Raw genomic sequence first — 17,617 nt, forward strand, 5'->3', positions numbered from 1 at the left:
TATGTTCCGTCGAATATTACTAGCTAGATAGATCTTTCAGCACTGCCCACATAATTTTATCTGATTAATGAATCAATTTTCTACTTGACTGGCTTATTTTTAATACTTGCTTTTATTGGAAATTGTCTAAAAAAAGGTTTTAGCGAAAAAGGTCAAACAAATAAAACGTAACAAAAAATAAATTTAGCAGTGAATTTATTCAAGCTTTAATTCTCTAAGAATGTTACAAACTCGGTTAATTTGAGCAACTGATCATCGTTCCTGCCAGTGGGCGGAGTTTCTTTGGCTTTGGGCAGCCAGATAACCTCATCGCCATCCTGTTCCCGGGTCCAATCTAAGGCCGCGACGGCATTTTTCAGCTCATCCTCAGTCATCTGAGCCATTTGTAGCAGATTGTTCTGGTAGATGGAAACATAGGCGCTGCCCGTGAGGGTGAAGAGCTCCTCCCGCGCTTTCACTGTACAAATATGCTTTTAAATTAACGCTTTTAGCTCTCTTGCTTTAACTCCTTACCCAAGAGATCTTCCATTGCTGGCTTGACACACTCGGACCAATCGTATCTGATCTTTTGAAAGAATTCGGCAAAGTTGTTGTTCTGCAAGGCAAGATTTAGCTGATTTAAATGTAGCAATTCTTTGTCCTCCTTCAGTTTATCTGGTATACGCATCCACAATAATTTGGCATTGGCTCTAAAAAGAGATTGAATGTTGCTTATATTTGGCGTTAAACACTCATTTCACATACAGTTTGTTTTGGTAGAGATAAATTGCCATTAATTGCTGATAGACTTCTGCTCCCAGCTCGACTTGCTGTGGAAATGAATATATAGATAAAGTTACTAGTTTAATCATGTCATTTTTTGCAATTTACCTCCAATTCCTCATTTTCTAGCCGGTCTAGCAAATCGTTGTATTTATTTGACTGCATTTTTATTATTAATTTCCTCGGATAAGTTATCGCAAATACTAGCCAGAGCAACTCTGCAAAGCTGTCAAAGTGCCTAAAGTCTCCACTTTCCAGGGTGACCGTTTTCGATTAAAAAATATATAATCGACGGTATATTTTTGGTATATTTTTTAAAGAGACTGTATGTTTCGGTATATTTCTGAGGGTCGGACGGTATATTTTATCGATAAATCCGCGGTCCCACTGTGTCCCTTTCTTTTCGGAAAAAAAACTGTATCAAGATGGGTCGTATGCACGCTCCTGGGTAAAATTTATAGTTTCAAATGCAGCTGTGTGAACAAATAGATTTGCAAAATGTGCCTGTCCACTGGAAGAATCCATTGATTATGTTAAATTTACAGTGCGGGCACCGCTCTTAGCCTAAAATTGTTCACGAAGGCAAGCACATGGTGCAGACGTATTCACACACACACACTGACAGCAGCCGCCTGAACTGAACATGAACTAACAAAATTATTTTCTTCGCAGCAAGGGTATTTCCCAATCAGCTCTGCCCTACAGACGCACAGTGCCATCTTGGCTGAAGCTGAATGCTGAGGATGTCAAGGATCAGATCAAGAAGCTCGGCAAGAAGGGTTTGACCCCATCGAAAATCGGTAATATGATTGTGTGTGTGTGTTTGTTGTTTGAGGTTATGTTAACGCCACTTTTGTATTGCTTCCAGGTATCATCTTGCGTGACTCCCATGGAGTTGCCCAGGTGCGATTCGTCAATGGAAACAAGATCCTGCGTATCATGAAGTCGGTGGGTCTGAAGCCTGACATTCCCGAGGATCTGTACCACATGATCAAGAAGGCCGTTGCCATCCGCAAGCATTTGGAGCGCAACCGTAAGGACAAGGACGGCAAGTTCCGTCTGATTCTGGTCGAGTCCAGAATCCACCGCTTGGCCCGCTACTACAAGACAAAGAGCGTTCTGCCACCTAACTGGAAATACGAATCGAGCACCGCCTCTGCCCTGGTTGCCTAAGTGTCCCCGATTCGCGCGTTAGTTGGTAATTTCTTTTTCAATTTTGTGGGAGCATACATTTTACCAATGTACAACCAATAAACCCAACATAAATAAACTGGAAATCAACTATTTTATAGAATACTAGAAGAAATGGAGAAGTTTTTGATAAAGCTGTTGGAAATGCTGCCCAAAGGCGGGGGAGTAGAAGCTTTTAAAAGTTTACAGGAAATTGGTGGAATATATTGCATATGCTATATACATTTGCACACATTTTAATGTATGTATGCATTTAATAAACATTGATTGCACTTGTTGATTCCTCTCGTATGCAATCGGAATAAGTCGATTCGGTATTGTACATTCACCCCCACACAAACACACTCGCAGAAAAGCTTATGTACATGGCGGCGCGCATGCATTAAAAGCGCTGATAGTCGCCAGCTGCTCGTCACTAGCGGCCCTTTTTTCAGCGCGGACGGTTCTGTTCTTCTGTTTATTTGGTTTTTTATATTTTTGCGTTGCCAACGCCGCACAACGACAGGCCAACGTTGGACAGGCCGTGTGTGTGTGCCGTGCCGTTCCGGCTCTACAAAATCTCTTGTTTCCCACGTTCCACGGGAGTAATTCGCCAGTTTTTGTTATTGTTAAATGTAAACAATATTTGAAACAAATGTACGTACACTGTTTAGCTAGCCTAGCGCATATTCATGCCAATTATTATAATTGTGTTGTGTTTAAAGATGATTTTGCAATTTGTGTACGTGAAAAATCCATGTGATTAGATAATTTACAAGCAAGCAAACGCGCAAACCTCATCGAATTGGCCTTTATCTGAAATGAATTTTGGCTTATTCTGCGATTAAGCGTTTTCGGCGTTATATGCTTTGTACATACATATGCTAATTTTTTCGTTCAGTTACAACGTGGTACGGTACGCTGTACGCACCCACACAGTTGTACTGAAGAAGAAACGGTAAAGGCATGCCTATTTTCGGTCAAATGAATGAAACAAACGACAGGGGAAAGGAAAGGAAAGGAGAGAGAGAAGCAACAAGGCGCAATGGCGCCCGCTTGCATGTCAATAACTGTTCCCTTCCAGAAAGTTGTACGGGAAAGTTCCCGGGAAGGAAATTAATTAAATATCATCCTAATGACGCATCGTGATGAGGCCCTCGGCGACGACCCCACATACATAAATAAGTAGATATGTACATACATCATAAACAGTCGCCAAGACAACACGAATTCGATTCGCTCTTCTGATAAGTAAAACAAAAAAGGCTTGTTTGGATAAGACAATTCGCGGCTGTTTTCAAGGGAAAAGGGGCGATGCCGATTACGAATTCATCCACTCACCAGAATTGGTTTTATATCTATACAATGACTGGTTGCGTGGTTTTCCTTTTAAAAATGCAAGTGTGGCTTATACCGATGCATCTTTTGACCCTGAATATTCATATTCGGAGCTTTTTGCAAACAGGGAATCGTTGCACACACCTTATACCTTATGATAACAAGATATCTTATACACACATTACATTATCATCTTAAAACCTTGACCTTAGCCTGAAATATATGTATATATTTGTATTTATTTTAGAGTTCCTTTAGCTAGAAATACAAAATGCAGTCGATTAAGACAGCAGATTTGCCGGAAAATCCGCGAGAGAGCTCCAATTTTTTATCAGCAGCATGCTTCTGGTAAGTGGAAACATTCCCCGGAATGTTAAGGATCAAATAGTATTAAATCCATCCATTTTCTTAGGTATACCATGCCCATATTTATCAAGGGGCGCAAGAACACGTTGGACACCACGGATCTGTATAGAGCCCTAAGGGAGCACAAGTCTGGTATGTTAAGTAATATGATGAAATAGTACGCCACACCACATGATGGAATGGTTGGTAATGTTTAACATTTTAAAACATTTTCAAATTCCATTATCAACGATCCATATCGATTCGAGAACATATCAGTTTTACGGCTTAAGACAATGACATGAGATAGGAAATGGGGAAATTAGATATTCCCACTGTTCACTGTTTTGTTCGTCAGTTCCTAGATTATAAAATCTTGTCTACTCATGGTAACTGCCTTATAGTTTCGCCTCGTACTGTATGTAATCACGAGAACCAATCATTTGACGGATCGATGTACATACATACATACATATGTATGTTCGTTGACCGCGTAAATTGATGTGTGCTCTTTATTTTTTGTTGGTTTTAATTGTTCCGCGAACTGTGCAATTTTTTTTATTTTTTCAAATTGATAGCCGTCTCTGTCCTGGGGCATTTATTGTTTTCGTAATCCGAATAAATAGAGCCGATCCGTACCGTAGCCCCAATCAATTCCGTATCTTTGATTAATTTGCATTACTCTTTGCAGAGACCCTGGGCAACAAATTGTGCGCTTCCTGGGAACGAGAGCAGCTGCAGGGCGCCAAAAGGCGTCCCAATCTGCTCCGGGCACTGCTACGCGTCTTTGGCTGGTACTTTGGGCTGCTTGGACTGGTGCTTTTCATCCTGGAGCTGGGTCTGCGCACGCTGCAACCGCTTTTCCTGCTCAAACTTATATCATACTATTCTCATGGCTCGGATTCGGAGTCGATCGAGGCGGCGTACTACTATGCGGGCGGTGTAATCCTGTGCAGTGCTTTCAATGTAATCATCATGCATCCGTATATGCTGGGCACCATGCACGTAGGTCAGTAATCAATGGTTTGACTCCTTAAAAATATAACTAATTCCGTTTTGAATCCCTTTTAGGTTTAAAAATGCGTGTGGGAATGTGCAGCATGATCTATCGAAAGGCCTTGCGGCTGAGTAAAACCGCACTGGGAGACACCACAGCTGGCCATGTGGTTAATCTGATGTCCAACGATGTGGGACGCCTGGATTTGGCAACCATATTTGTGCATTACTTGTGGGTGGGACCACTGGAGACGGTTTTTATAACATTTCTCATGTACCAGGAGGTGAGCAGAGAGGGAGAGCGATAATCTTTCGACCTAGCACTTATTCACCTAATTTTTTGTCAGATTGGGATTGCCGCCGTGTTTGGTGTGGCCTTTATGCTGCTGTTCATCCCGCTGCAGGCGTATCTGGGCAAGAAGACCTCTGTTCTGCGTCTGCGAACCGCACTGCGGACGGACGAGCGGGTGCGGATGATGAATGAGATCATATCGGGTATACAGGTGATCAAGATGTATGCCTGGGAGCTGCCCTTCGAGACGATGGTGGCGTATGCCCGCAAAAAGGAGATCAATGCCATAAGACACGTGTCCTACATACGCGGTATCCTGCTCTCGTTCATCATCTTCTTAACGCGCGTTTCCATATTCCTCAGTCTGGTGGGATACGTGCTGCTGGGCACATTCCTCACGCCCGAGATTGCCTTCCTGATCACCGCTTACTACAATATCCTGCGCACAACGATGACTGTTTTTTTTCCTCAAGGCATCTCCCAGATGGCCGAGACTCTGGTCTCCATCAAACGCGTGGAGAAATATATGCTGTCCGAGGAAACGGACGTATCGGACAAGAGTGTGGATTGGCCGCTGGACACGCCGGGCAGCAATCAGGCGACTGTTCACGCTGAGACAGAGGAGGACCACGACGAAGTCGAGGATAAGCTTTTACCCTCACCCCTGCCGATGCCCGTACCTGTGCCGCTGGGCAAGATCAATGAGAATGCCGTTCTATCCGAAGCGGGTATTATCATCAACGGGCTGAAGGCCAAGTGGGATGTCCACTCGCCCGACTACACGCTCAATGGCGTAAACCTGCGCGTCCAGCCAGGCACCATGCTGGGCATTGTGGGACGCACTGGCTCTGGCAAATCCAGTCTCATACAGGCGATACTCGGTGAACTGCGTTCCGAGTCGGGGGAGATCAAGGTGAATGGCTCAATGTCATATGCCTCACAGGAGCCGTGGCTCTTCTCCGGCACCGTGCGACAGAATATACTCTTTGGCCAGCCCATGGACCGGCGTCGCTACACGAAGGTGGTCAAGAAGTGCGCCCTGGAACGTGACTTTGAGCTGCTGCCGTTCAAAGACAAGACAATTGTGGGTGAACGCGGTGCTTCGCTGTCCGGCGGCCAGAAGGCGAGAATCAGTCTGGCGCGAGCCGTTTATCGAGAGACCTCCATATACCTGCTCGATGATCCCCTCAGCGCCGTCGACACCCATGTGGCCCGCCATCTCTTCGAGCAGTGTATGCGCGGCTATCTGAGAGAGCGCATCGTCATTTTGGCCACCCATCAGCTGCAGTTCCTGCAGCAAGCCGACCAGATCGTCATAATGGAAAAGGGCCAGGTGAGCGCCGTGGGAACGTACGAGTCGTTGCGCGATTCCGGTGTGGACTTTGCCTCAATGCTGAACGAGGAGGCACGCGAAGAACAGACGGAGGAACGCTCTCGCTCTCGGTCGGGCAGTCAGGTCGATCAGCGACGCAACAGCGAGATATCTCTTGTATCTGTTACCGATTCCGTGCTAGATGCCGGCGCAGATCAAATGGTCCAGCAGGAGCGGCAGACGGAGGGTCGCATAGGTTTGAGCCTGTACAATAAGTACTTCAAAGCTGGCGGCGGTTTCTTTGCCTTCTTCGTGATGATGGCTTTCTGTGTGTTCTCGCAGATCTTGGCATCGTTGGGGGATTACTTTCTATCATATTGGTAAGGGCTCAAGTATGGTCTGTAGAGAACCGCATGATTAATGTCCATCCATCTTTTTTATAGGGTCACCAAGAAAGGAAACGATGCAGTGCTCTCCAGCAATGCAAAGAATGATACAGTGAGCTCTCCTCCCATGCTAGAGAACCGCGTCTCCCACTGGCTGAATGAGCAGGGCTTGCCTGTGGACGCTGAAATGCTGGACACCTACATATTCACGCTGATTACGATTCTCACCATTGTTGTAACGGTGGCACGTTCATTTCTGTTCTTCAATCTGGCCATGAAGGCCTCCATAAGTCTGCACAATTCCATGTTTCACGGCATTAGCCGTGCTGCCATGTATTTCTTTAACACGAATCCGTCCGGACGCATTTTGAATCGTTTCTCCAAGGATATGGGCCAGGTGGATGAGATACTGCCCGCCGTCATGATGGATGTCATACAGATCTTTCTCGCACTGGCCGGCATTGTCATTGTCATAGCGATTGTCAATCCGCTGTTTCTCATACCCACGGTTGTGCTGGGAATTATTTTCTATCAATTGCGGACTTTCTATCTGAAAACCTCGCGTGATGTCAAGCGCTTGGAGGCCATCAGTAAGTGTTAAACCATTTATTGCTGGGGTTTTACATTGTTTTTTTCACACCATTTTTTGCTGCAGCTCGCTCGCCCGTGTACTCGCATTTGGCTGCCTCGCTGACGGGCCTGTCCACCATTCGTGCCTTTGGAGCGCAACGTGTGCTGGAGGCAGAGTTCGACAATTATCAGGATATGCACAGCTCCGCCTTCTACATGTTTATAAGCACATCGCGCGCCTTTGGCTACTGGCTGGACTGTTTCTGTGTTATTTATATAGCGATAATCACACTCAGTTTCTTTGTCTATCCGCCGGCCAATGGCGGCGATGTGGGTCTGGCCATTACACAGGTGCGCTCCGGACAATACCTTATCGCCCAAAGCCATGTCTTACTTATCTTACCAACTCTTTACAGGCCATGGGCATGACGGGAATGGTCCAGTGGGGCATGCGTCAGTCTGCCGAGCTGGAGAACACAATGACTGCCGTGGAGCGAGTGGTTGAATACGAGGACATTGAGCCAGAGGGAGAACTGGAAGCATCCACGCTGGAGAAGAAACCACCCAAGTCATGGCCCGCTGAGGGAAAGATTATGTTCGACGAGCTGAGCTTGCGCTATGTACCAGATCCCAAGGCAGAGTACGTGCTCAAGTCGCTGAATTTCGTTATCCAACCGCGTGAAAAGGTTGGCATCGTGGGACGCACGGGAGCGGGCAAGTCCTCCCTGATCAATGCCCTGTTTCGATTGTCCTACAACGATGGATCCATACTGATTGATAAGCGGGACACGAATGCGATGGGATTGCACGATCTGCGCAGCAAGATATCAATCATTCCACAGGAACCGGTGCTATTCTCAGGAACAATGCGCTACAATTTGGATCCTTTCGATGAGTACAAAGATGAGAAACTGTGGCGGTCCTTGGAGGAGGTGAAACTTAAGGAAGTTGTGGCCGATCTGCCCAGTGGACTGCAGAGCAAAATAACCGAAGGTGGCACAAACTTCAGCGTGGGTCAGCGTCAGTTGGTGTGCCTGGCCCGTGCCATTCTGCGCGAGAATCGCATTCTGGTAATGGACGAGGCCACGGCCAATGTGGATCCCCAGACGGATGGCCTCATCCAGACTACCATTCGCAACAAGTTCAAGGACTGCACTGTCCTGACGATAGCCCATCGGCTTCACACTATCATGGACTCGGACAAGGTGCTGGTCATGGATGCCGGCAGAGTGGTGGAGTTTGGTGCGCCATACGAGCTGTTGACAGTCGCAGATACCAAGGTGTTCCACGGCATGGTCAAGCAGACGGGTCAGGCCACATACGATGGCCTACTGAAGGTCGCACAAAAGGTAAGCCCATGTTATATTTACTCGATAAATAACTGAATTTACATTCAACATTTATTTGTTCAGGCCTTTGAAGACGCCCAGAAGCAAGGTCGGCGTCTGCCCTCTTGAGACTAGGCGAATAAATAACAAAGAAAACTAGGAATTGTCAAGGAATTGAGCCGAGGTGCTAGTAACCCAATCCGTCGTCGGCATTATATATGTAGCTTAAATGTAGTTCTAATGTTTTTGAATCTGTGAGTTTTTTGTATGAATGTTTCGTGTTTTGTGTGAATTAATATATGTATGTGTATATGGATGGATATGTATCTATCCTCTTCATTGAGCTCGAAGTTATAGATCAATTCTTCGAGTTGCTTTGGAATCTGTTGCTATATTTAATATTTGTATTTATTTAAATGTATATAAGTGCAAAGAATAAGTGCCTTCATAAAGAAATAAAGTTTATACATTATATACCCGAAAGTGATTTAGTTTTGATTTAAAGTAGAAGCACCTTAAAAAAAAAATAAAATGTGTGTATATACGTTTGATTGCACATACCGTAGCTTTATCAATTTCAATTGTTTACTTATAAAATTAAAAGCCACTCAATCAGCCTTTAATTTGATTGTGTATTGATGTTATCGATTGGCTGGATTGGACTTTTGAAATGGTTAAATCTTTGGCGCCGCGTCATAAATGTCCACCCCAAAGAGCACACTATGCAAATAAGATACTAAAAATGCCGAAAAAACAAAAAAACAAACATGCTCTGCACTAAAAATGCCCACAGATAAAAGCACATGTTAAAGCACATAGATATGATCGTAAGACACTACACTTAACTATCACTCTTATCTGAAGGACAGAAAAAGACTGATACATAAATCTTAATTACCCTTTATTATTATCCCGGCTATTTCAAGACCAGATCGAATAAAAATCGACATATATATATCTCCCTCGCGTTGGACGCTTTTTTCGCGTAGGTAGTGTCATACGGCCATAATTCCAAATGGCGAGCAGCTGATTTCAGCTTATATTGATTTTTTTTGTTTTGGTAGCTTATGGTGCGGCGGAGCGACATGAACGAACAGAATGATTGGAAAAGCGGGGCGTCGTGGTTGGCTTAAGTGCTCGGTTTTTTGATTTCAACTTGTTGAATGGAAAGTTTTGTGTGTGTTTAATTTGATATCACGTGGCCGCGCTTTAATAAATATATATTTCAACAACCTTATCCTAACATCCTAATGCTGGAACTGTAGTGTGCGCTGCAACGGTATCAGCGACAGCTACAGCATAGCCTGTGATGAAATTCTCCCTTTTTGTGTGGTGATGAAATAGCATCTCGCCGGAAGTAATTCCCAAGCATATTTTTGTGTTAAAATAGTTTAAAAAAGCATGCAGGCCAACAAGTTGCCAACCAATCCCCGCGAGTCGGCAGGTATTTTGTCCTCGCTAATGTTCTGGTAGGCACAGGTTTTTCAGTTACCGTTAAGAATGAAATTATATATATGTGTGTGTGTTTATCTGTACGCGCACTGTATATGTTATCACATATGGGAATATGTGATAAAAAAATACGTTTAAATTACAACAGAAGCGAAGCTGAAAAACAGACACCTGAGAAGACAACCAGCTCTTATCGATACGATATTGTTCGTAGCATATTTTTGTAATTATTCTTGATTGCGAAATAGATTTACATAAGATTCTCTCCGTTTCAGCTATGCTCTCCCCATACTGTTCAAGGGGCGGAAAAAGACCCTACAGCCAACGGATCTGTACAATCCACTCGAAGAGCATAAAGCAGAAAGCCTGGGCGATCGCTTCTTTCGAGCCTGGGAGGATGAAGTGGAGGCATGTCGCCGCAAGGACTCGCGCCGGGAGCCCAGTGTCCTGCGGGTCGTTTTCCGCGTCTTTCGCTGGGAACTCTTGCGTTCTGCCGTGTTGATTGGCGCTCTAGAGCTGGGCACGAGGTGAGTGGATTTCATAGTTTATTTGATGGGAAATAATTATTTTAATTGCCTCGTTCCTCTAGGGCCACTGTTCCTCTGATCCTGGCTGGACTTATATCCGAGTTTAGCAAGCATGGCGAAGGCAGCAGCTTAGCCGCACAGCTCTATGCTGTCGCTTTGATCCTGTGTGTGCTGTCCTGCGTGCTCCTCACGCATCCCTATATGATGGGAATGATGGTAAGATACTATAAAACGAATCCGAATGCATACTTTCATTAACTCGAGTAATTACCATTTCAGCATCTGGCCATGAAGATGAGGGTGGCCGTCAGTTGTGCCATCTACCGTAAAGCTCTCCGCCTTAGCCGCACTGCCATGGGCGATACCACTATCGGTCAGGTGGTCAATCTGTTGTCCAACGATCTGAATCGCTTCGATCGCGCCCTCATCCATTTGCACTTCCTGTGGCTGGCTCCGGTGGAGCTGATGATTGCCGCCTACTTTCTGTATCAGCAAATCGGACCGGCCTCCTTCTTGGGCATTGGCATCCTGGTGCTCTACTTGCCCCTGCAAACGTATCTGAGCAAAGTCACCTCCATGCTGCGCATGCAGACCGCCCTGCGGACGGACCAGCGTGTGCGAATGATGAACGAGATCATTTCGGGGATACAGGTGATCAAGATGTACACCTGGGAGCGGCCGTTCGGCAGGCTTATCGAACAGTTGCGCCGCAGCGAGATGAGCTCCATTCGTCAGGTGAATTTGCTACGTGGCGTTCTGCTGTCCTTTGAGATCACCCTGGGACGCATTGCCATCTTTGTCAGCCTCATGGGGTTTGTCCTTATGGGAGGTGAACTCACAGCGGAGCGAGCCTTCTGTGTGACGGCATTCTACAACATTCTGAGGCGGACAGTGGCCAAGTTCTTCCCCTCTGGAATGTCACAGTTTTCCGAACTATTGGTCTCGCTGCGCCGCATCAAGGCCTTTATGCTGCGCGACGAGCCCAATGTGGATCATATGCCGTATCAAGTGGAAGAAGAACCCGCCGAAAGCCAACATTTGCTCACGGAGAAGGAGCAGAATTCCGATCAAATCGGAGATGGATATAAGCCCGATGTTCTGGTGGATATCAAGGATTTGAGAGCACGCTGGAGTCCAGAGCCCCATGAGCCAGTCCTGGACAACATCAACATGACACTGAGACGCCGGCAATTGGTGGCCGTCATAGGACCAGTGGGTGCTGGCAAATCCAGCCTCATCCAAGCCATTCTAGGAGAACTGTCTCCAGAAGCGGGAGGTGTCCATGTGCATGGCAGATTCTCTTATGCCTCCCAAGAGCCGTGGCTATTCAACGCGTCCGTACGGGACAATATTTTGTTCGGTTTGCCCATGGATAAGCAACGCTACCGCACGGTTGTGAAGAAGTGCGCCCTGGAGCGAGACCTGGAGCTGCTGCATGGCGATGGAACGATTGTGGGCGAGCGTGGAGCATCGCTGTCGGGTGGCCAGAGGGCGAGGATCAGCCTGGCCAGGGCTGTGTATCGCAAGGCGGATGTATACCTTCTGGACGATCCTCTCAGCGCTGTGGACACCCATGTGGGTCGGCATCTGTTCGATGAATGCATGCGGGGATTCCTGCGCCACAAACTAGTAATTCTGGTCACCCATCAGCTGCAGTTCCTGGAGCAGGCCGATCTGATTGTGATCATGGACAAAGGAAAAATCACGGCCATCGGTAGCTATGCGGAAATGCTACAGAGTGGCCAGGATTTTGCTCAACTCTTGGCAGAGAGCACCCAAAATGAGGAGAGCGGAGCTGGCGATGCGGAAAAAAATAAGTCACTCTCCCGCCAGAGCAGCACTCAAAGCACGGGCAGTGCCTCCTCCCAGGATTCGTTGATGCCACAGGAAAATGATAAACCGAAGCCGAGTTCGGTGCAGGTGCAGGAGTCGCGAAGTGGCGGCACGATCGGTCTGGCAATGTACAAGAAATATTTTGCAGCGGGCTGCGGGCTGCTAACGTTTGCCCTGCTGGTAGTCCTGTGCGCTGGCACACAACTCCTTGCCTCTGGCGGGGATTACTTTCTGTCCTTTTGGTGAGCAATGGAACATATGATCAAAGCAAACTTTAATAAGTATAATTAACCTTCTTACAGGGTAAAGAACAATGCCACGTCTTCTTCTTCGTTGGACATTTACTATTTTGCTGCCATTAACGTTTCGCTGGTGATTTTTGCTATGCTGCGCACGCTGCTGTTCTTCAGCATGACCATGCACTCGTCCACAGAGCTCCACAACACCATGTTCCGGGGTGTGTCGCGCACGGCATTGTATTTCTTTCACACAAATCCCTCCGGAAGGATCCTCAACCGGTTCGCCATGGACCTTGGGCAGGTGGATGAAATATTGCCCGCCGTAATGCTGGACTGCATTCAGATATTTTTAACGCTGACGGGCATCATCTGTGTGCTGTGCCTCACCAATCCCTGGTACCTAGTCAACACCATCGCCATGGTGCTAGCTTTCTACTATTGGCGGGAGTTCTACCTCAAGACGTCGCGAGATGTAAAGCGCCTTGAGGCGGTGGCACGCTCGCCCATGTACTCGCACTTTAGTGCCACGCTCAACGGCCTGCCCACGATCCGGGCCATGGGCGCCCAAAGGACACTGATTCGGGAATACGACAACTATCAGGATCTGCACAGCTCCGGCTACTACACGTTCATCTCGACCAGTCGTGCCTTTGGCTACTACTTGGATCTGTTCTGCGTGGCCTATGTGGTTTCGGTGATTCTGAATAGTTTCTTCAATCCGCCAGTCGGCAATCCCGGCCAGATTGGCCTGGCCATCACCCAGGCCTTGGGCATGACGGGAATGGTTCAGTGGGGCATGCGACAGTCGGCCGAGCTGGAAAATTCAATGACATCGGTGGAGCGTGTCCTCGAGTATAAGAATTTGGACGCAGAAGGCGATTTCTCATCGACAAATGACAAACAGCCTCCTAAGAGTTGGCCAGAAGAGGGTCAAGTGGTGGCCAAGGATTTGAGTCTGAGATATGCGCCCGATCCCGAAGCGGATACCGTGCTCAAGTCTCTGAATTTTGTCATCCAACCGCGTGAAAAGGTGGGCATCGTCGGACGCACGGGAGCGGGAAAGTCCTCCCTGATCAATGCCCTGTTCCGACTGTCCTACAACGACGGATCCATTCTGATCGATAAGCGAAACACGAATGAGATGGGTTTGCACGATCTGCGCAGCAAGATCTCAATCATTCCACAGGAACCGGTGCTATTCTCAGGAACAATGCGCTACAATTTGGATCCCTTTGAGCAGTACCCTGATGATAAGCTGTGGCAGGCCTTGGAAGAGGTATGATTTAGAATTACTCTCATAATATTTGAAGGAGGCACTCATGTTTTCAACTTTTTTCAGGTGCATCTCAAAGAGGAAATCTCCGAGCTGCCGACGGGCTTACAGAGTAGCATCTCCGAAGGGGGAACAAACTTCAGCGTGGGTCAGCGTCAGTTGGTGTGCCTAGCCCGTGCCATTCTGCGCGAGAATCGCATTCTGGTAATGGACGAGGCCACGGCCAATGTGGATCCCCAGACGGATGGCCTCATCCAGACCACCATTCGCAACAAGTTCAAGGACTGCACTGTCCTGACGATAGCCCATCGCCTGAACACAATTATGGACTCGGACAAGGTTATGGTTCTGGATGCTGGCAGAGTGGTGGAGTTCGGATCCCCCTACAAGCTCTTGACCGAGTCCGAGAGTAAAGTGTTCCATGGCATGGTTATGCAGACGGGAAAATCCAGTTTCGAGCATTTACTTAAGGTGGCACAGGATGTAAGTATTACTCAATATTCATTTATGAGAAAGTGTTAATTCTTACATCATTTCAGGCCCAGAAAAGCATCGTCTAATATTCGCAGTCGAATACCTCTACAAAACTATAGCAGATACGTGCTAAAATGACAATATTTGTGTTCTATATGAAAACAGTTACTTAAGTGTTACATAGTGTACTTAAACGTTTAAAAAGAAATTAAAGAACAAATATAATTTTCGACCAGCTGTAGTTTGGATCCAACTTTGCTCAGTAGGTATCAGGATCGCTATAAATATATACAAGATAATGTACTTGAATATGTCTAAAGAATATCAATTTGAGAAAAGGTCTTTATAACTGCATATTTTTTACCGTTCCTTTTGCTTATTACGTTTTGCTTATTTTTAAGTCAGCTTTGTTCAATATTTTGCTCAATAATGAGTGTTTTTAGCTTAATACTCGGTTAGGAATAGTGTTACGAGTGTGCGCGATGTGCGGGGTGTTAGAAGGGCATGCTGAATGGATATTCTGGCTTAAAAAAAGCCGCCAACAAGAAGGCGCCATTTATGCTGATCACGTTTCAGTGTGAATTTACGATGGAAAAACACCTGAAATCATTGGGTACGAAATATATATATAAGTAATATATAAATATGGGCACACATGCCACAAACATTTTGACTAAAGTTAGGAATGTCTAACAGTTGAGGGTCCTCCGGCGCCGCTGTGCCAGATCCGTGGTCTCACCGCATGGCGTGGCGTTCCTCCGTGTTAACCTTTTACGACGAATTATTGAATAAATAGTTCTGCACACCGAAAGGGGTTCACTACAGCAAATGAATTATACAACATGCAAGCCCGGACCCGGACCCAGACCCGCACGTGACACCCAACGACCCACAGTCATAAAGTTATATTTTTGTTGTTGTTGCCGTCCTGAGCTCATCATCGGCTTGGTGGCGTGCGTGCGCACTCGACTCGACCCGTCGTCGCCGCCGCCGTTGCCGCCGAGACAATCTGTGGCCTAGCCGGGCTTATAAATGATGCACACAGTGGCACTGGAGTGGGCGTGGGGTGGCTACGGATGTGTGGGTGTGGGCCGTGTGTTCTGCGGTGGTGGTGGCGCAGACGTAACTCTTAAGTTCGAGACTTCAACGCTTCGATTGTCGGGCTGTAATTCAACGCCATTTACGTGACCCCCAACCTTCGCAGCCGCCGTCTGTGCTGGCTGCCGCCGCCAGGCAACGCAGCATGCTGCCAGAAATGATTGCTCTGCAGCATGGGGAGTGGCGCCTCGTCTCGTCACGGCTCGCCCCCTCTTTCCTTTTCCTCGATGCGTTTTTGGGGTTGTGAAGGCAATGCCGTGCCGCTTGCTGTAACGCCGGATAAGGTCCAACCTTTGACAAGGACTCCAGCGAATGGCTTCTGCAAGGCTTGCATAATGTGTCCATGCCTATAGCCATAGTCAAGGGGTTGAGCAGGACTCCCTGCAACGCTAGTCAATTGGAGTGGCAACTTCCTCATGGACTCGGAAATCCAAGAGTTAATTGGACAACTGATTGGATTAATAATCAACTGCGATTCTGGGATTGTGGTGATTGAAACAGATTCAAATTCAATATGTTCTTAGGGATCGTTTTATAACATCTAGGCAGGCTTTGAAAAAAATGCCTCAGATAAGTCCCCATAGAAATTTTACTAAAACTAACAAAATTTTCCAATGGCTTAAACATTTGGTTGTCATTCAGAAGATCAACAAATTCAGAAAAACATCTTGCTCTGACTACCATCGCCATGTCAGACGTTGAGGTAACGTTCGATCGCCTGTTGAAACTGCCGGGCGTCATGGGGGCTATACTGGTCAATGGCGAAGGTGTAGCGGTTCGCACATCCATGGATTCTACGTCTAGCAGCATATTTGCAGGAAAAATTCGACCGATGGTGAAGATGGCACGGTCGCTGGTGCGCGAGGTCGAACCTACGGATGACCTTACGTATCTGCGGATGCGAACCCTCAAGAGTGAGATTCTGGTAGCCGCTGAGAACGAGCACATGATCATACTCGTACAGGATACGAATATTTTGGATGAGGCGCGTAGGAATAGCTCATCGTCGTCCAAGAAGAGTGCATGAATTCTGTATGCAATGTGACCATCTTTCCGCCACTCCTCTCCACGCAGCCCCTCCAGCTCCCCCTCCCACTCCATCCATCAGGTGGAAGAACTAAAAAATAACAAAATGAACAAAAAGTGCGCAGTGCACGTCATGTGGGCAGCATAAACAAAATGGCATAAACAAGCTGCGCCAGCGGGGGGTGGGGGTATGAAGAGTCTTTGCACGAACTCCCTTTTCCCTCTTCCCTTCCCCGCCGCCGCAAATCCCAAGCACAGAGCAATACAACAAAAGTAAAATTGTGAGAGCAGAGAAAAAGAAAGCACGCAAAAATAAAATTCACATCCAGGCGAGGCAAATTGTATTTGCTTTTTTTTCGTTCATCGGAGTCGTAGTCGGCGGCGGCGGTGGCGGTGGCGGCGTCGTCCTCGTCCTCGTTGCCTCCTTTGGCCTGTGTCCTGCGGCCCCCCCACCCTTGCCGCGTTCGTTCCAATTGCTGGCAACAACCGGCTGCCGTCACGCCATCAAGCATTCATGCCAGCAACAAAAACAGCAGCACAAAACCGAGGGCCAGGAGCAGGGCAGCCTGTCGCCTGCACACTCGCACACACCCACACATACGCACGCACACCGAGGCAAAAGCTTTACACGCCTCCGCACGCGTCACACGAAAGCACGAAACCAATTTAAGCACCCACATTCTCTCACCCAATTAGTCGCACACAGCACAGCAGCAGCAGGAGCAGGAGCAGGAGCAGCACATCGTCCCCTGCTCCCAGCCCGCTTCATCGTGCGCTTCGCCTGTCGCTGTCCCCATCCCCTGTTTTCGTCCCACGCACACACACATACACTCTGTGGGGCTTGTTGTCCTCCTCCGCCGAGTCGTTATCCTCGCGTGCGCACGCTGCATACTTTCTGGCAGGGACACGCTGCTGGATGCGATGTCTATATTGGACTTTGGGGCAAAATATGTCCTCCTTAAATATTTATTTCTTCTTTTTTTAAAGCAAACCCTTTCACCGATTGTTTACCAACTGTGCCTCAAACTAGTTTACAATACTTTGAAATGTGTTAGAAAATCCCGCCATGTTTAGTTTTAGAACATGATCTAGATTGAGAAAACACTTAATCGTTGTGCCTGTCATCGTGCCGTTTTGCAACACTGTTTCAAAGCCCTAATCGAATGGAACCCTCTTCAGTTTTAGAACATGATCTA

At 47.1% G+C, this 17,617-nt stretch overlaps 5 protein-coding genes across 5 annotated transcripts; 4 read left to right on the plus strand and 1 right to left on the minus strand.

The window, feature by feature from the left end:
- Positions 1 to 178: 178 nt before the first annotated feature.
- Positions 179 to 990, minus strand: LOC108163816 (COP9 signalosome complex subunit 8). The gene is made up of 4 exons (XM_017299307.2): positions 871 to 990; positions 745 to 809; positions 514 to 689; positions 179 to 457 (listed from the first exon to the last, which is right to left on the minus strand). The coding sequence occupies exons 1-4, from the start codon at positions 925 to 927 to the stop codon at positions 207 to 209; spliced, it is 549 nt and encodes a 182-aa protein (XP_017154796.1). The 5' UTR covers positions 928 to 990; the 3' UTR covers positions 179 to 206.
- Positions 991 to 1,100: 110 nt separating this feature from the next.
- On the plus strand, positions 1,101 to 2,058 carry LOC108163817 (40S ribosomal protein S13). The gene is made up of 3 exons (XM_017299308.2): positions 1,101 to 1,210; positions 1,435 to 1,562; positions 1,631 to 2,058. The coding sequence occupies exons 1-3, from the start codon at positions 1,188 to 1,190 to the stop codon at positions 1,933 to 1,935; spliced, it is 456 nt and encodes a 151-aa protein (XP_017154797.1). The 5' UTR covers positions 1,101 to 1,187; the 3' UTR covers positions 1,936 to 2,058.
- Positions 2,059 to 2,367: 309 nt separating this feature from the next.
- Positions 2,368 to 8,982, plus strand: LOC108163672 (probable multidrug resistance-associated protein lethal(2)03659). Its single transcript, XM_017299098.2, has 10 exons — positions 2,368 to 2,589; positions 3,518 to 3,618; positions 3,683 to 3,768; positions 4,307 to 4,624; positions 4,687 to 4,895; positions 4,959 to 6,595; positions 6,659 to 7,191; positions 7,257 to 7,522; positions 7,588 to 8,520; positions 8,584 to 8,982. The coding sequence occupies exons 2-10, from the start codon at positions 3,542 to 3,544 to the stop codon at positions 8,626 to 8,628; spliced, it is 4,104 nt and encodes a 1,367-aa protein (XP_017154587.1). The 5' UTR covers positions 2,368 to 2,589; positions 3,518 to 3,541; the 3' UTR covers positions 8,629 to 8,982.
- Positions 8,983 to 9,900: 918 nt separating this feature from the next.
- LOC108163643 (probable multidrug resistance-associated protein lethal(2)03659) lies at positions 9,901 to 14,529 on the plus strand. The gene is made up of 7 exons (XM_017299053.2): positions 9,901 to 9,968; positions 10,227 to 10,478; positions 10,541 to 10,694; positions 10,758 to 12,553; positions 12,614 to 13,826; positions 13,890 to 14,306; positions 14,363 to 14,529. The coding sequence occupies exons 1-7, from the start codon at positions 9,901 to 9,903 to the stop codon at positions 14,381 to 14,383; spliced, it is 3,921 nt and encodes a 1,306-aa protein (XP_017154542.1). The 3' UTR covers positions 14,384 to 14,529.
- Positions 14,530 to 15,951: 1,422 nt separating this feature from the next.
- LOC108161257 (dynein light chain roadblock-type 2) lies at positions 15,952 to 16,765 on the plus strand. The gene has a single exon (XM_033393535.1). It carries the CDS (start codon positions 16,084 to 16,086, stop codon positions 16,420 to 16,422), a length of 339 nt encoding a protein of 112 aa, XP_033249426.1. The 5' UTR covers positions 15,952 to 16,083; the 3' UTR covers positions 16,423 to 16,765.
- The last annotated feature ends 852 nt before the right edge of the window (positions 16,766 to 17,617 follow it).

Source organism: Drosophila miranda, chromosome 4, assembly GCF_003369915.1.
Source record: "Drosophila miranda strain MSH22 chromosome 4, D.miranda_PacBio2.1, whole genome shotgun sequence".
NCBI lineage: Eukaryota > Metazoa > Arthropoda > Insecta > Diptera > Drosophilidae > Drosophila > Drosophila miranda.

Excerpts from the sequence above, each read along its gene's own strand:
- LOC108163816 (XM_017299307.2), bottom strand. The coding sequence starts at position 927 with ATGCAGTCAAATAAATACAACGATTTGCTAGACCGGCTAGAAAATGAG. Across the intron at positions 690-744 it reads TATCTCTACCAAAACAAACT|AGCCAATGCCAAATTATTGT; the intron begins GTATGTGAAATG and ends ATCTCTTTTTAG. Across the intron at positions 458-513 it reads AGCAATGGAAGATCTCTTGG|TGAAAGCGCGGGAGGAGCTC; the intron begins GTAAGGAGTTAA and ends ATATTTGTACAG.
- LOC108163643 (XM_017299053.2), top strand. The coding sequence starts at position 9,901 with ATGCAGGCCAACAAGTTGCCAACCAATCCCCGCGAGTCGGCAGGTATT. Across the intron at positions 10,695-10,757 it reads CCTATATGATGGGAATGATG|CATCTGGCCATGAAGATGAG; the intron begins GTAAGATACTAT and ends TTACCATTTCAG. Across the intron at positions 14,307-14,362 it reads TACTTAAGGTGGCACAGGAT|GCCCAGAAAAGCATCGTCTA; the intron begins GTAAGTATTACT and ends ACATCATTTCAG.
- LOC108163817 (XM_017299308.2), top strand. The coding sequence starts at position 1,188 with ATGGGTCGTATGCACGCTCCTGG. Across the intron at positions 1,211-1,434 it reads GGTCGTATGCACGCTCCTGG|CAAGGGTATTTCCCAATCAG; the intron begins GTAAAATTTATA and ends TTTTCTTCGCAG. Across the intron at positions 1,563-1,630 it reads TTTGACCCCATCGAAAATCG|GTATCATCTTGCGTGACTCC; the intron begins GTAATATGATTG and ends TATTGCTTCCAG.
- LOC108161257 (XM_033393535.1), top strand. The coding sequence starts at position 16,084 with ATGTCAGACGTTGAGGTAACGTTCGATCGCCTGTTGAAACTGCCGGGC.
- LOC108163672 (XM_017299098.2), top strand. The coding sequence starts at position 3,542 with ATGCAGTCGATTAAGACAGCAGATTTGCCGGAAAATCCGCGAGAGAGC. Across the intron at positions 4,625-4,686 it reads GCTGGGCACCATGCACGTAG|GTTTAAAAATGCGTGTGGGA; the intron begins GTCAGTAATCAA and ends AATCCCTTTTAG. Across the intron at positions 4,896-4,958 it reads CATTTCTCATGTACCAGGAG|ATTGGGATTGCCGCCGTGTT; the intron begins GTGAGCAGAGAG and ends ATTTTTTGTCAG.